This window comes from Lonchura striata, chromosome 3 (genome assembly GCF_050655825.1).
Source record: "Lonchura striata isolate lonStrDom1 chromosome 3, ASM5065582v1, whole genome shotgun sequence".
Classification (NCBI taxonomy): Eukaryota; Metazoa; Chordata; class Aves; order Passeriformes; family Estrildidae; genus Lonchura; species Lonchura striata.
In genome coordinates, this window is record NC_140705.1 from 75,030,596 (window position 1) to 75,047,296 (window position 16,701).

At 36.5% G+C, this 16,701-nt stretch overlaps 1 protein-coding gene across 11 annotated transcripts in view; it reads right to left on the minus strand.

Moving 5' to 3' along the window:
- SMOC2 (SPARC related modular calcium binding 2) overlaps positions 1-16,701 on the minus strand; it is a 136,591-nt gene that overhangs the window by 39,053 nt on the left and 80,837 nt on the right. For all 11 annotated transcript variants that reach the window (XM_085575477.1, XM_085575476.1, XM_085575475.1 and 8 more), the window contains one exon: positions 4,508-4,694. In XM_085575477.1, coding sequence (XP_085431603.1) covers positions 4,508-4,694 — 187 coding nt within the window. The remainder of the gene's footprint in view (positions 1-4,507; positions 4,695-16,701) is intronic.

The window sequence follows — 16,701 nt, forward strand, 5'->3', positions numbered from 1 at the left end:
TAACTTCCCTCCATTTTGATGGTCTTATTTAATGTGACTACCATTTATTGAGGTGTTCAGAACTTTATAATATGACAAATATCATCCTCATGAATACACTCAAAACAAATAACGAGCAGAATGTTGAGCTGTTCTGGAAATAGCTTCTTGGATCTGTCTAAGATTTCAGTGCTGTCACTTAGCAATTTGATCCTTTTTTGCAGAACAGAGATTTCAGTATGCTATGCACCCATCTTCCTACCAGGAGTACTAATGTTATCAGTTCCTGAGGTAGAGTTTTAAGGTCCTTTAATTTGTATTTTGCAGTGGAAAACTGAAAGACAGTACACCAAATTTTGCACAAGCCCCTGGCTCTTTAATCTAGGAAGAACTCACATATTCCTACTTTCCATTCTATAAGAATTACAAAAAGACAAGTGTATATTCCTCATTATATTCTGATCCCCACTTAGTTCCCTCTCCCTGAGGAAAAAAAAAGTTTAGTTTTATCAATACAGAAAAAAATAAAATCAATAAATAATTAATGGGATTCTAGCCCATCTAAATATTTCTCAGAAATGAGGTCTAGACATTCCTCTTAAACTCCAGGCAGTAATCCTACCTGCTTGTTTACCAAGACTGTAGATTCCTAAATACACCAGTCATTCTTTATTTAGTATGAAATTCCTAAAGCTGAGTACTCTCCTTACCCATCTGTGCTCAGAAATGTGCTCTTTGGGGATATTACTAAATTTTACTTCCGCAGAGCTTCACTAAGGACTGACCTTAAGTCTAACACAGCTGAAAAATTAGACATGGTCAAGAACATAGCAGCTGATCTTTTTAGTATCAGTCATCAGACAGAGTACTTTTATGTCTAAACCATATGCATGGAAAGATTGAATCCAATTTTCCAGCTTTTCAACCTTGAGACATGCAGCACAGTGAAAGGTCTTCCTGTCGCCTCTTCTCCCACAGCTGAGTGACTGTGTAGGTGCCAAAAACAAGAGCCCAGCAGACCAAACAGGGAAAAAAAGAGACAGAGACTGAGTCTAGGTCCATAGGTGATTCATCAAAGGCTTGGGAAGGGCTAGAACTCCTGTGACAGCAGGAGCCAAAATGGCACATATTGCATGAACACTATACATTTGCATAGGAAAGCAAAGTGGTTGACTTTTAAGGATCATCACCTCCAGTTTCACAAATAGTTCATCCTGATGTGCAGGATGTGGCAGGAAGCCTGCATAGATGAAGAAAGTACACCTAATAAAATTCCCATTTAAAAAAGAAGCATACAATTGGTAAGCTGATACAGGAGGAATAAACAGACACTGTTCCAGTGCACAGGGATGGGGTTAGGAATCTGGTAAGGAAAATGAAGACAACAAGAAGAACTTCCTACTTGTGTATCAGCAGCAAAAAGAAGACAAGGGAAGTGTGAGCCTCCTTCTGGGTGGGATAAGAGACCTTGTGACAAAGAACAGAGAGAAAGCAGAAATACTCAATGGCACATCCTCCCCAGTCTTTACTTGCAAGACTAGCCTCCAAGGAATTCCAGGTTCTTGAGGGCAGCAGTAAAGTCTAGAGCAAAGAAGACCTATCCTGGGTCATGAAGGATCAATTTGGGGATTGTTTGAACAAATTGGACATACATAACTCCATGGGACCTGGTGGGATGCACCCAAAAGTGCTGAGGAAGCTGGCTGATTTGTGGGCCACTCTATTATATCTGAAAAGTACTGGCTGGGGAAGGGTCCTGAGGACTGGAAGAAAGAAAATGTCACTTATGTATTCAAGAAGGGCAAGGAAGAGCCAAATAAGCCTTACCTCAGTTTCTGAGAAGGTGATGAAGCAAATCCTCCTATAAGCTATTTCAAAACATATAAAGAAGAAGGTGATTGAGAGTAGTCAGGATGGAATTATGAAGAGCAAATCATACTTTGCCAGTGCTGCAGCTTCCTGTGATTCTGTAACTTGCTCATTGGATAAGGTGAGATGGGCAGATATTATCTTAATTTTAGCTAGGCTTTTGACACTCTGAGCACATTCTCATAGAGAAACCGATTAAGTATCTGCGAGATAAATGAGCAGTGAGGTGTGTTGAAAACTGGCTGAACAGCCAGTTTCAAATAATTGGGATAAGCAGAAACATTTCAGCTGGAAGCCAGTCACCAGCTTGTTTATTGTTAAAAAATATTGTTTAACCTCTTCCTTAATGACCAGGACACTGCGACATGGAACAACTTTACAACAACTGCCGAGGATACAAAATTGGGAGGAAGTGTCTGATACACAAGATGGTTGTGCTGCCATTTAGAGGAACTTCAACAGGCTGCAGAAATGGGCTGGCAGGAGCCTCATGAAGTTAAAAAAAATTGCAAATTCTTGCCCCTGGCATAATTAACTCCCTGCGTCAGTACAGTATGGGGCCAACCATCTGGAAAACAACTTTGAAGCAAGAACCTGGGATTTCTGATGGATGCTGAGTACAAGGCAGTAAAGAAGGGCAATAGCCTTCAGGGTTGCATTAGAAAAAGTACTGCTCTAAGGTCAAGGGGGAAGATCCTTGACCTCTCATTCACAATGGGAGAATGAGATTTATCTGCATTATGCCCAGATCTGAGCTCCCCTACCAACAGGGACATGGGCATACTGAGTCTAGCAAAAGACCATGAATATGATTAGGGGACTGGAGAATTTGATATAGTAAGAAAAGAATGCTGACAATGTTCACCCTGGAGAAGAGAAGGCTCACAGGAGATCTTAATGTTGTCTCTAAGTATCCAAAGAGAGGAAAATAATGAAAGGAAAGTTATAATCTTGCAAATGTCCATTGGCAGAATAAAAGGCAATGGGCACAAAAAATACTGAAAAATTCATTTAAAGGTAAGAAAAAACTTTTTTTTAACTATGATGGTGATCAAACATTAAGACGGGCTGCTTAGAGAGGCTATGGATTCCTCATTCTTAGCAATTCTCAGAATAAACTGGACATAGTCCTCAGCAATCCACTTTAGATGATCTTGCTTTGAGTAGGGGGATTGGATCAGAAAACCTCTAGAGGTACCTATCAATCTCAGCTATTCTGTGACTATAATAAAATTATATCAATAAGAACTAAAACACCCCCCAAAAAAAAACAAAAACAAAAAAGGAGAAAAAATAAAAAGAAGCAACACCATAAACCCGACCCCAAAAAAACCCCAAACCAAAAACCCACAAGAAGAAAACCCAAACCAAAACAAAAACAAACATAAAAAGAAGACCGCACCAAAACCCGAAACCCAGCAGAAACAGAACCACAGCAGAAGGTCCATTGCTTGATGAACACAAAAAGATGATTTGGAATCAAATTATGGGATAGGAAATAAAATTATTTAAGATAATAATTCAAAGAAGGATTAGCACTAAAAAGAAGAAACGGTGAACAAACCTAGGAGTGGAGAACAGAGAAAGAGTGTAAAAGAGAGTATCTAGAATCTCTAGAACTTTAGATCCTCATACAATATGTATAGTGATCCTACAGTTTTAGGATCAAATTTAGACTATTATGTTTTGACAATTTATCTCAACTTGTCAGAAACAGTTGATCAACAGCAATTTTAAGTGATAAAATCAAAGAAACCTTGAGGTTGTAAAAGTCCTCTAAGATCATCAAGTCCACTTCAGATGGCACTGTAATTGGCATAGTCTAACTATGGTATAAACAGCTAGCAATAACTCAGCACTTGAAGAATACATGAAAAATCCTCCCCAAGAACACACTATTTTACAGCAAGTGGCTTTCTTACAGCAAGCTTCACAAATCTTATGCAAATGATAAAAAAGATTTTGCTTCAGTTATAAAAGAGTTATGACTGTATCAAGATATATATACTGCCTGCCAGCTCCATATGAGCTTCTATAGCATTCCTACAAGGGCCAAACCTCAATAACCAACCTAAATAACATCCTTTGGAACCTGATATGTGCTTTGCCTACATCTGTGCTATGTGGTTTACAATAATTTACCATGTATCCGGCTTAGCTGAGATGACTGAACTCCAACCTTCTATTAATAACACACTAAAATGATATTTCCTTGCTAGGGGTTCTCGAGGAGTTGCTCCATTCAAAGCCCATCATATGAAATAGTTGAGGAGGTTGCTGGAAAAATAACAAAATAACTAAGCTTTTCTGAGGTTGGACATGGTTTGTGTCATAGACCATCTCACTTGCCGCTTTTATATTCAGGATAAGGAGCATGAGACTTCCTCTGGGATTATTCATTATATTCTTCAAGCCTTGGATTCCCAGCACAAAAAAGGAGTAAGGTAGAGGACTAGGATTACAAACTGCCTCTGCCATTGAAGTGAAAGGGTCCATGGCCATCTGGCCCTAATTTGTGATGTTGCAAAATATTTCACTTTATAGTGGAAAAACCCTATATGACATAATTCCACCAGCAATAGAAATCTACACGATAGTCCATGGACACTAGGACATATTCTAATCATAGCTTTTGAGAACTGAACGTGTACTCCCTTACCTGGTTGATGTACCGGGGATGGGACGTCCTGTATCCACCAGAACACACCAGCAGTAGCCTGTGGAAGGATGGCACTGCACTGGTTTGTAGAGGCCGCCCTGAGCACACTCTGGTATGAACACATTGTCTTTCTGGGGCTGCTTTGCTTCCTCCAGGGCTGACTGAAGTTCTTGATCACATGATGATGCTTTTGGATGGAAAAGAAAAAGTACTGAAGAAGATAGATAAAAAGAGCCTACCTGACTTATCAAACAGATTTTACATCTTTTTTTGATTGCATGTAAAGACTTTCTTTGTGAAGGCTTGCTACAGCTCAAATACCAGCTACATTGGTTTAGGCTATATATTATTAGAAACTTTTGTTTCCTTTTCATGCAGCTGCTTTATTTTATAGTCCTAATAGCATTTTGAACATCCCCTTTTCTATACTTGATATAATCTATGGATAAGCATATACTTTGTGACCTTAAAAAAATCCTCATGCACTCCACAGTCCCTAAAGTATGGATTCTTTTCAGAGGTAATAGTAAAAAATCCAACTTCTTAGGATTCCTCAAATTAATTATTCATCTAGATATTCATTTGGATATTTACATTCTGCTCATTCTTTTCAGGTTTGAAACAACCTTTTAACACTGAGAATTCTTCTACATTCTTTTCTAGTGCTTCTGGTGTTGGCAATGTATCTTTTGCTCTGGAGAGCAAAGACCCATGAGAAGAATACATTTTCAAGTCATGTAATTGCTATTTCTGAAATCTTTCTGAATGTGTGAAAAACTTACATATCTATACATTCTCAGCCTTTACATGAAGCTGAGGCAAGGGGAAAAGAGCAGAAACCATAGGGCCTGAGAGTTTACACCAATCAGAAAAATAACACCTCTGCTGAGGATTTTTGGTCACTAATAAACCAGTATATGTGAAACTTCAGAGACCGTAAATAAGAAAGACTGTTTATTCAAGCCATTATTTTTCCAGGGACTTGAAAATCACCTATCATGTGAAATTTAGATTGTTAAAAAACACATTTCTAAATAATTCCCACACTATCCACTAAGAAAAAGATATTAAATATTTGAAAAGCAAGAGTATTAAGCACTCTACAGACATTCAGATTGCTAACAGGAAAATTTCAAGCCAGTAGAATTTCAATCAGTAACAGACTTTCTTCAGTCAAAGAACCATCGTTATAATGTTACACTAAAAAAATAAAAGTGGGTAATATTTGCTCTTCTTTCAAACCAGTTAAAGGATTTACTTTTTGACTTTTAATAGTTCAGCGCACAAAGAACAAGTTGAATCCTGACTGAATATTCTAGTGCATTTTAACAAATTTCAGCTCTAGGGTAATCTTGTTTTCTTTTATCCACAAAGTTCAGAAAATACTTAGCAAACTGTAGGCACCAATAGAAACTCGCAGAATAATACTGCTCCTTGACAGATTTTTGCACTTGTAAATGTCCAAAATCAGTAAGACTTGTTGCAAGGGAAAAGATGCTAGGAAGCTAAACACCTTCATACTTTAAATGACACGTAATTCCATGTATACAATGGCCTGGTTTACAAAGCTGTGCTTTTCTCCAGTCCATGTAAAAGGTTTTTAAAAAGACAATATCGCTTTCTAGCTTAATTACACAAGGCACAGATGAAGGTCTTTAGCTGACTTTTTTCCCCTCTTTTGTTTCATGCAGTATTTGAACAAGGTATCTAGCTAAGTTGATGATTGTGCATACTTTTGTTTTGGTCTACCCACTGACATAAAGAGAGATTGAATACCTCTCAAATTTCCAGTGCTTAGCTAATAAAGTGTACTTAGAGAATCACTTCAGTAGGGACAGAAACACTCTTTTAAAAATGGAAATAATAATCATTTGTGTGTTAAAACCATCATAGAAATAACTATAGTTTGACAAAGTAGAAATCTGTCACCAACATCATCTTAGAGTAGCCAAAATAAATGTTTCCCTCAGTGAATCTGGATTACAATGAATATCAAATAACAAGCTGCTACAACTCTAGAAAACACCTCACTTAACTTTGTTGTTCACTTTTTATGTTTTGTATACAATCAAGCAAAAAAGAGCACATGGGGTGAAGCAGCTGCCATCGGAAAGAGGAAATAATTACTTTTTAAACTTAATTAATGTCTCTTTCATACTGATAAACCTTGGAACCATGCCATTAGTTACTGTGACTTTCTCTTGGTTTACGTCCTTGTAACTAGCAATATAATATGGCAGATGTGCAGGTATTTTTATCTCCCCAAAACCCAGCTTTGTATGAAAAATACGTTTGTATGCTCCCAGCTTTGTTTAGAAAATACACTGGCGTATAAAGGACACATAGTCAGGCCATCTAGATAAACAAAATATATCTGAACAGAGCGGGTGTGATGGAAAATTCCCAGTGCTGAAGCAGATATGAATTTTTTCAGCTGTAGTCAAAAGCTACACTCCCTAATTTCTGTGAAGCTCTAGTTTCAACTGATTGAAACAACCCATGAAGGACTGTACTGCTGCCTCATGGGCCAGTGCAGTCACCTCTGTTGAGGTGGTTTAGACAACAGTATTAGACTTTGATAACTGGTCTTTACTGGTTGACTTGCTGAGGCAAGATTTTCTACAAGCTGTTGCTCAAGCCAGAAATTCTATCTTTTGCACTAGGTCATGTTTCTTCTGATTCTTTTGTTCCCTTATGTCAGGTTTTAAATCTCAGTGACACAGAAAAGCAGAATTACGGGGAAGATGTCACAGAAGGGCTGAAAATGTGGCTTACAGCTTCAGGAGAGTCAGAAGACTGCTTGAACTTAACATCAGAAGTTAGACTGGAAACAGAACAGACAGTAATCAAAGGAAGGTTTAAGATAAAGGACTTTCCCCTTCTTGAAATTTTCAATTTCTTATCTTTCTCGTACAGATGGGAAATTTTAACAAGCAGAGGAACACTTATCACTGAGCTTAAATTAGTTTTCAGATAAAATCTAGATTATTTCTAACAAATTAGAAAACAAAAAAAGAATAGCATAAACACTACATCTGTTAATTCTCTGTGAGCCAAATGACTGAGTCTTATAACAAGTCTGCTGAACAGAGTTCGTTAAATTAATTGAACAAAAGTGCAGAATATCTGGTAATTTTTCTCCCTTATACAATGGCCCATGGTCAGCTATCAGGCCATCTGCCCCAGAGAGTAATTTCTGAAATCTAATGTTTTGTACACTTTTGATGCAGCTATTTGTGCTTCTCTGTTTGTTTTCTCCACTAGAGCATTGATCCTACCTAAAGGAAAACTGGTCTCAAGTGCTTATCTATAATCCTGCCTGCCAGAACCAGAACATTAATCCTTTGTATGATTTCCTGTCTGAGGGAGCCATTCATCCACTGTCAGACTTTTCTTTCAATTATTTACAACAGGAGTAGTAGAAAGATGCAACTGTAGCCCTGTGATGCTAAGAGTTCTTATCACAAGAGCTACCATACCACTGAAAATAATTGCCTTTGTAATGTCAGAAGAGTCATGGTCAACAAATGTTCATTTCCCAGGAGAACCAGTGATAAATGTCATTAACTTAGAAAATCGCTGACAGTTTGTCCAAACAATCTGACAACAACTATGAACTGGAACCATAACAGATGGATGCCAGAAGTTCATAAAGTGAACAGAATGGAAAAAGATCTATGCCACAATAAAAGTAGGATAAATACCTTACTCATTAAAATGCATCAAACTTTCTCTGGAATGTGTTACTACAATAACATTCCTTCTGGGAACAGAAAAGCCCTGACACTCCAGTTTCTTCTTTTAAAGGAATGTTCTTACACTGTTGTTATTTTACTTAATTCCTTCAATTTTACCTTGCCAGAAAAAAGATAATTTCCAAGCATCTTATTAAAAAATATAAAAATGCCTAAAATATATAAACATGGCTAAAAAAAATCCTTTTTGCATAGTCTACCACATTAGCCAGTGCTATAGCTTAGCTGGGGTAATTTATTTCAGGTTAATAAAACTTTCTGCATTTCCTACCCAAACTACATTTTAATTTAGACTTATAAGCATTATTGATTCAAAGCAGACATTTCAATCATATAAGAAAATACACCTTTTTGTCCACCTTTTACACCAAGAGCCTTTGTACCATCCACCCAATGGCCATTTCTGAATGACAAAGTAAAACTCTTGCTCACGACAAAGAGTGAGTTAAAAAAATGCCTTAGATGTAGTGCATGTTACACTTCCTGTGTCACAGTGATATTCCATTTCTTCCCTCTTCATTTTAAAGATTAGTTACGAAATAAATTTTTCATGTTCTGGTTTAATATGCCTTTACAGTCCATTACAAACAACCAGCTGAAATGCTGTCAATAAGAAACACACTTCAGCTAATGACAAACTTGGAGAAATTTCATGTTTTGTATAAAATCTTTGGTCAAATTTTTGCCAGTCCTCCTTAAGAAAGCACTCTCGATTTCAACAAATCAAGTTCATTTACAAGATTTTTTTTTAATGAAAACTTCAGTCAATTAAGAAAATTTACATTATTTCAGTTCATTCTTAAGAAAAAATATTTCAATAGTAATAGGATGTAACACTATAAAAGTTTATTTATTAAAGAGTCCACTTACTCATCTATGATGGGCTACCTAAAATGTTAATTAGTGTTTACTAGAGAATGTCCTAGAGGAGAATAACAGTGATTCTCCTGGAAAAATCATCCTGAATAATCTATTTAACTGTACATTTTTCTGTTGCACGTCTAAAACAACAAGCACCATATTATGTATGTTAGGATAATCATCTTGATAATCTTGTAACAGGCTCCTTATTTCAGAAATTCAAGCCGTTTTTATGCTGTATCTTATCACAGCTTCTCCCAATGTGTAGATTTTCATGATTATAAAAAAATTGAGTAGGGTTTTTTTGCTAAATGTAAATAGCTGTATTTATCTCCAAATTTCAGTGTGGTCTGCAGGAACAAGTTGTCAAATCTGCAGAAAATTACAGAGGCATCTGTGTGGTACTTTAATATTTCCTGCCACTATACAAACATTTCCTTCCAACTTCCTTAACCCCACAATGTGTATATAACAAAGAGAATCCATTCCAAGAAATTCTGTTTTCAGTTGGTTCCTTCACCTCCTTTTCTCATTATCATAATGGGCCATGAAAGGGCAATTTAGAGAGCCTAGTTTTCTGTGTAAATGGATCTTTTATTAGGGCTTGAAGCTCAGTGTCCCCTATAGAAAGCAGGTAACAAGAAACCTGTGAACAAAAATACATCCAAAAGTGATAAGCAAGTTCTAGAGGAGTACAGTGTAACATTACAGGCAGTTAATATTACAGTTCTGCCCTGTCTCTGGGAGGATATACAGACAGAATATAATAATGTAATCATACCTAAATTATATGACAATTTCTGCTAATCAAGAGCATTCTTCAAATCATCTATCTGTCCTAGTTAATTAAGCCTAATTTAGCATACTTCAAGTACTGATTTACAGAAGGTTTGTGCTAGTTTATTTCAATACACCATGATTAGAATGCGTAAATACTCATCCTGTTGATACTCATGAAACCCTCCAAGAAATTTCACATCTCATGAGAATAAGAATTTGATCCATTTGCTTAGGATGAACCCTCTTTGAACCAGTGAAGTTGATACACCCCAAGGAAACTGATCACAATATGTTTTTATATTTTTAACTAGTTTTCACAGTATTCAAGTTTCTTTTTAATGAAATTCCACTTACATTTACACCAAATTGCATTTCCACATATGACCAGAATGTTCACTTTAGAAAGAAATGTGGGAAGTGAGATAAATTTTAGTCAAGCTGTGTAGTTCCTACAGAGGAGTTGAAGTTGACTGAATTGCAAAATGGTCCACTACAGCAGTGGCTCTATCAAACTAACTCCAGCAAACACGCCCCTTCAAGGTAAACTAACAGGTTCTTTGCCTGTAGCTGACCAATTTCATCACCCAGAATCCATCAGTTCTGTTCTTGCTATAAGCACAGCTAATACAAAAGACAAAAAGTCCCCAAATTATTTAATTCTAGTAAAGGATTCCATGGATTTCTATTTTTTCAGGGTTTTCATCTTTTGTCCAGACATTCTCTAGCATGATAGATTCCTTCTCTGAAGAGGCAGATGAAGAGTTATAATGCACTTTGACTGTCAACTTCCTACCCTTTTTGAACAGTAAGCTGTTTCCTTGTCCCTCATGGCCAGAGCATGGGTATCTCACACCAACAATTTTAAAGATTGTTTTTATTCAAGCCAGGACACTTGTTCTTAGAAGAATTTATCTGCCTGCCACCTCTTGACACTTTCAAGTAACCTCGATTCTAACTGAAATAAAGTGAAACTCAGTGCTACAAAAAAATGCTAGAATTAATTTACTCATGCTGCTAGCTACTTCTAAAGGCTCTTCATTAATCTGGATCAAAGAAAGAGTATTTATGTGGGCCAGGTTTCCCCAATAAAAATCCATGGAAAAATACCTACTAAATACAAGGGACAGTACATCAGGTCTCAGCTGAATATATTCATATGCAAGTATGTTTCCAGTTAAGCCTAATATTTGTCCATGGACCAAGTATTGATTGTAAGGAATAGGTAACATTAATAAGCACTCAACTTTAGACCCAACATCTAGATGGCAACCAAAATCTAGGACTAAATTACAGCATTCATACTCATCTGGCGCCACATGTTTTGATTTATGTTAGGTTCAGATGCGCATCAGCATGAGGGTTCTCAAAGCCTGGAGAAAGCTGGCAACTTTCCTACCCATATTCTTTCTCATTTGTGAAAAAATTTGTGGGAACCAAATATTGCAGGCCCCTTGTGTGCATTTTCAGAGAGTGCTCAGTGTACAGCTGATCACTATTTTGCACTTTTGGAGCTTGGGCCGATGACTGTGGCTCAAAAAGCAAAAAGCTCATTGCTTCAACACAGCCTTAATTATTCATTTATGTAGTTTTGTCCATTGAACAAAAAAGGATAAATCACAGACAGATGCTCTCATTTATCTATGTGGCTTCATATGAAAAGACACTGCAATACACAAGGGAAATCCTCTAAAAATGCACTGAGCTCACTGAAAAAAGATTAAAAATACAGAAACCACTAGCCCCTATTTAACTTTACTTGAAAAGAGTATAATCATAATCAATATAATTTACTGGGATACACCAAGATTTTCTCAACTTTTACCCTGGATCCAAGCAGCCAAATAACCCTATATCTAATCAAGATTTCTGAAATACACAAATTCTGTTCTACCAACTGGCAAAAGTTTGGGGGGCCATAAGACAGAGGTCTGAAATGTAATGGGATGCCTTGTTCTTTAATCCAAATCTAAACTAACTTTTCTGCTGGGATTTTTTTAAATGTTTCTGGTTTTGGGAAGTTTACCTCTGCAATTCTTTATTTTCTTAAGATTTGAAATCCTGTAACCACAGTTACTGAGAAAGACTATAACCACAGTCACTGCAAAAGAAAAAGAACTGTTTTGCCTCAAAAAGCCTGCCATTTTAGCATTCTATTTGCTTGCTTGTTTATTTATTTTAGCCCAACTGCTTGGTTAAACAGATGAGAAATATTATGCAAGTATTCAAATTCATCCTCTCACAGAGGATGAATTTTAAATAATCAGCTATTCATTTGTGACACTTTTCACTGCCATTGAACAGATTAAGGGATCAAACTAGCTACTGCTTTAAAACCAAATGTAATTCTCAATTTTGCCATTCTTAGTTAGATTGAATAAAACAGCAGCATGAGATCTGTCCCAAATTGAAAACTCACACAGAAATTAGTCTTCATTCATAAACATGACACAGTAAGATTCTAAACATTTACATATTAGCATTTTCTTCTACAATAGATAAATAAGAGAGAAACATGAAGTGAGTATACATTAGATTATAGATAAGAGTTACTTCAAAGATGTATTTTGCATTAGAATCAAAATTCTTGTATTGAATATCCTTGGTCAAATATTTTATTGTACCATCCATGAAATGTGAGAGTGCAGTAAACCAAAAGCAGCATATTTTTGTTAAATCTTTAACAGCAGTGTGTGAAAATGATAGCATAATCCAAAGACTATGTACACCCTACCATCCTCAATGGATCTTTAAAAAGTATCTTTACACAAATCAAAAATCATTTCAATCCAAATGGTCAGTGTCATGGCATCAGGCTTCACAATGAGAGTGGAAAATCTGGTCTTCTGAAGAGATGAGATCCCTCATCCTGCTTTTGCTCTATTAATGGGAAGAGCATGGATTATCATCTCCAGGTGTTTTTGCTAGGCTTTGTTAACTTGACTTCCCTAACATGAGAGAGGATAATGTGCATTCTGCAAAGATACATCTGAAAGCAGTTATTTTCTAAATGGGATGAAATCTGGTTTTCCTACATAAGAGGAAATACTGTTACCTATTATCGCTACATATGGCTGCCTCATCCTGCCATAGCAGGGCAGCCCCACTGTGTTCAAACTGCAAAACCAACCAAACAAAAAAGCCACCACCCAAAATTACAGTAAATAAAAATCACTGACTTGTCCCAAACAGAGTGGCTGGCTGGCCAGCTTGCTATAGCAATCTGAAGGCTCATTCATTAAACAAAATTGCGCAAAGCTATCATTCTTGCTTTATGAGTATATTGACCAGCAAATGTTATTCTCCTGCCAGTGGAAAAATCTCTAATTTTTCAAGAGAGATTTGAAGTGAAAATAAAGCTGGTTCACTTTTTCCATAGAGCTGTGAAAATTAAATTCTTTGCCAGGTAAGCTGAGGATACATATTTGTTTGAATAGCTCTAAAAAAATTTAAAACCAAAACAAGTAAACACGGGGTGTCTAAATTCATATTTTGGCACTTAAATAACCCAGCCATCTCACATGAATGTTTATTCATCTAGCATTTCCCCTCCGTGAAAGAGAAGTTGTTTCTCTTCTCCATTTGGGAAACTGAGTGTGTGGATATGACTTTGAATACTTGACCTTAGGCACTCAAGTAATTTTCTTTTCAGAGGTGTACAGTGGCATCTCTGGCTGCAGCCTGTGTCTTGTTCCTACCACTGGTTCACACTGCTAATGCTGTTGGCACCATGCAATGTTTTCCAACCTTATTGCTTAACTCCTGCCTGAGGTGACTGCACTCCACCTACATTTAACTTTCTACGTATCAACCCATTTCCACCTTACAGACAGAATCATCACTACTGTTGCAGAAGCCAGTAGAGCCAGGAGGATTTCTGTCTCTTTTATGGGAATGCAATAGTTTAAAATGCCCAGATATGGTAAAAAAAGAAAAAAAAAAAGAAAAAAAAAAGAAAAAAAAAAGAGAATGCTATCTTGAATTTTGGTAGCTCTCCTTTAAATGTGTCAAAGTATCTTCCAAAATGGTCAATACTGTCTGCACCTTTGCCTAATTCTTAGCAGACTGGATGGGCATTACAGAATGGTAAGAATTTGGCCCTCTGGCACTGAGCAGGAACACAGACATTAAACCAGACTGCTGAGACAGAAATGCTCCATTTTTTCTTCAGTATTTCAGATAGGTTACTTTGACAACCATAATACAAAAGTTTATGATACCATTGCCATTACCTCTCAGGTAAGTACCCTTAAAACCTACTTGGTTTAAACAATCCCAAAATTTAAAAAATGTAGTAATACTGAGAACATAATTACACCCTTAAAACTAACCTATGACAGATGAATCAAAAACTTTTCCACTATTTTTTCTTCATCTCGTCAAAGAGAAGGCAGGTGGAAAATGAGCATGAATATTATTGCTTGTCTCTAATAACAAGGACTGTGTTGTGCAATGAAAAACTTTTAACAGAGCGACAAACGTATTCTCTAACATGGTATTATCTGTTGATGATACTGTTCCCAAACTCTTGTCCTCAATATGAAAGTTGACAACAAGAACATGAAGCCTGGTCAAAAGGTAACTGCAGTGCTTTAACCCTGTGTAAAGCTGAAGTCTCATCTCAGATTAAAGGCTGTACAGGTCTTTGCTCCACAGCACACTATATCCAAAGCACATAGCACGTAGGATATCAGTATTCATAACAGGAGAGCCCTAGGATTCAGAAAGATGATTGTTTACTGATTTTGGCAAAGTTTTGCGTGCAATAAAGAGGATGAGCCAAAGAAGAGTAAAATCCAGTAAGAATATTCTAATACTAATTCTTTCAACTCCAATGACTTTTAATATAGTTTTATGCTGCTCTTTCTTTTCCTTTTTGCTTTTGTCATATGGCCATGGTTAAACTGCTCAGCCTGTGCTTTGGTTTCAAGAGCAAAGACAAATCTTTGGCTTGGATTTACCTTCAAACTTTGGAAAAAAACAAGGGCAATCTGAATTAAAAATTCCAATTTTACCCCACTTTCATCTCTGTTTTCAAACAGAAATAGTTTTTTGAAGAGTAGATAATGCTAAATATAATGTGAGAGTGAAACATTGCTATGCTTTTGAAGAATGGGAGACTTACAACCATACTGAAAAATTCCAGCCCAAAATTTCTGCTCCTATGAATTGGAAACATTCCATTGCAGTAGGGATCAGCAGCAGAAAAGTTAGTCCCAAGAATATTCAGAACAATTTTAAAGGATTCTTAGTTAATGCATAGTAGCAATAACTTTTGAACTAGTAAAATGAGAGTTTTAAAGTGACTAAGGAGCCTTAATCTTTTACAATCCATGATTACTTTATGTGCTCAGATCATTAAGTGTTTAACATGCCACAAAAATGACCTGTATAAATGGTATACGCCTTGCAAAAATATTTCCCAGCAATCTACTGTCTGTGAGAGTAAAGAGTAGGTTTCCCAAAGTGTTATTTTTCAAGGTGTTTGCTTGGCATTTCCACCCCTTTCAGACCTGTACCCATCTCATCTCCCCATACAGACATGTACAGATACCTCAAACCATATTTATTTTGAAGCTCTCCTCAACTAAGGAAGAAAATCTGAAAGAATGGTTTTGGCAGTACTGTTCAAATAAAACAGATTATAAATATTTAACTTTTACAGTGAGCATCACTGTTGGTATTTAGTCACCTAATAAGGAACCATTTTTTTATCACTTATGTGAAGAGAGTACTGTTATTGTTTCTACATATAATGCATTGTATGCTTTGTGTTCTTTTTAATTTGGGAAAATTAAACATTGTTTAATGTCTAGACAATAATGAAAAAGCAAGCTCACTGCATGATGCTCCCAGGAGGTTGTGAAGCTATTGCAATCAGAGCTGTTGCTAATTAAATGTGCCTATTGTTACAAAGCATTTGGGGCCAAACCAATCAACCACTGGCATAATTAATGTAGTTCACAAGGGCCTTTAGCAGTACTTGTTTTCATTAATCATGAGGAACAAACACAGGCTAAAGAAGAGTGTTTGTATTTACAAACCTGCTTACTTTGGGTCTCATTTGGAAACAACTACCATATAATCCCATGGCAAGTACTCTTGAACAGTAGTAATTTTGCCCTATACACATATGCACATTTTCATGAAGATAGCATGCAGGAGAAGAAAAGGCTCTCCCTTGCATCAAAGGGGCAAGCCTATCCTCTTTTTCTTGTATTCTGCATCCATATTTTACAATGACACAATGACAGGTATAGTTTGCAGAATGAAGGGGAGGAATCTTTAAAGTTATCAATCAGTTGCAAGGAAAAAGATGTAAATTCAATGTCATGATTTACATATTCAATTTTTCTGAATATAAATATGATTCAGTGTGCAAAACACATCATCTGGTGACAATTGTTGTACATAGCAATAACAAAGAGAAAGTACTTTATTCAGCCTTTCAGCATGCAATGCCAGTGGAGTAGAGGAGCCTTTGTGCTGACATCACATTCATTAAAGTCAAGAGGAATTACAGCTATGTAACAGCAGCAGGATTGGAGTGGACTGTCCTATTGTCACTTATTCAGCAGACTGATATACTACATACTAGGTATTTTAAGAAATGAGTGTGCACTATGTATCTAAGAGAAGCCATAACATCATCATTGGTATTGTACCATTAATGTCCCCATAAAGAGAAAAATAAAAAAAAAAAAATTAAAGAAACCCTCCAGGTCTGATTCTCCTCTCTCCTCATAGGTCTTCCAGTGGGATTAGCTTTGTAACTGCAGCAGAGTCACACCTATTTACACT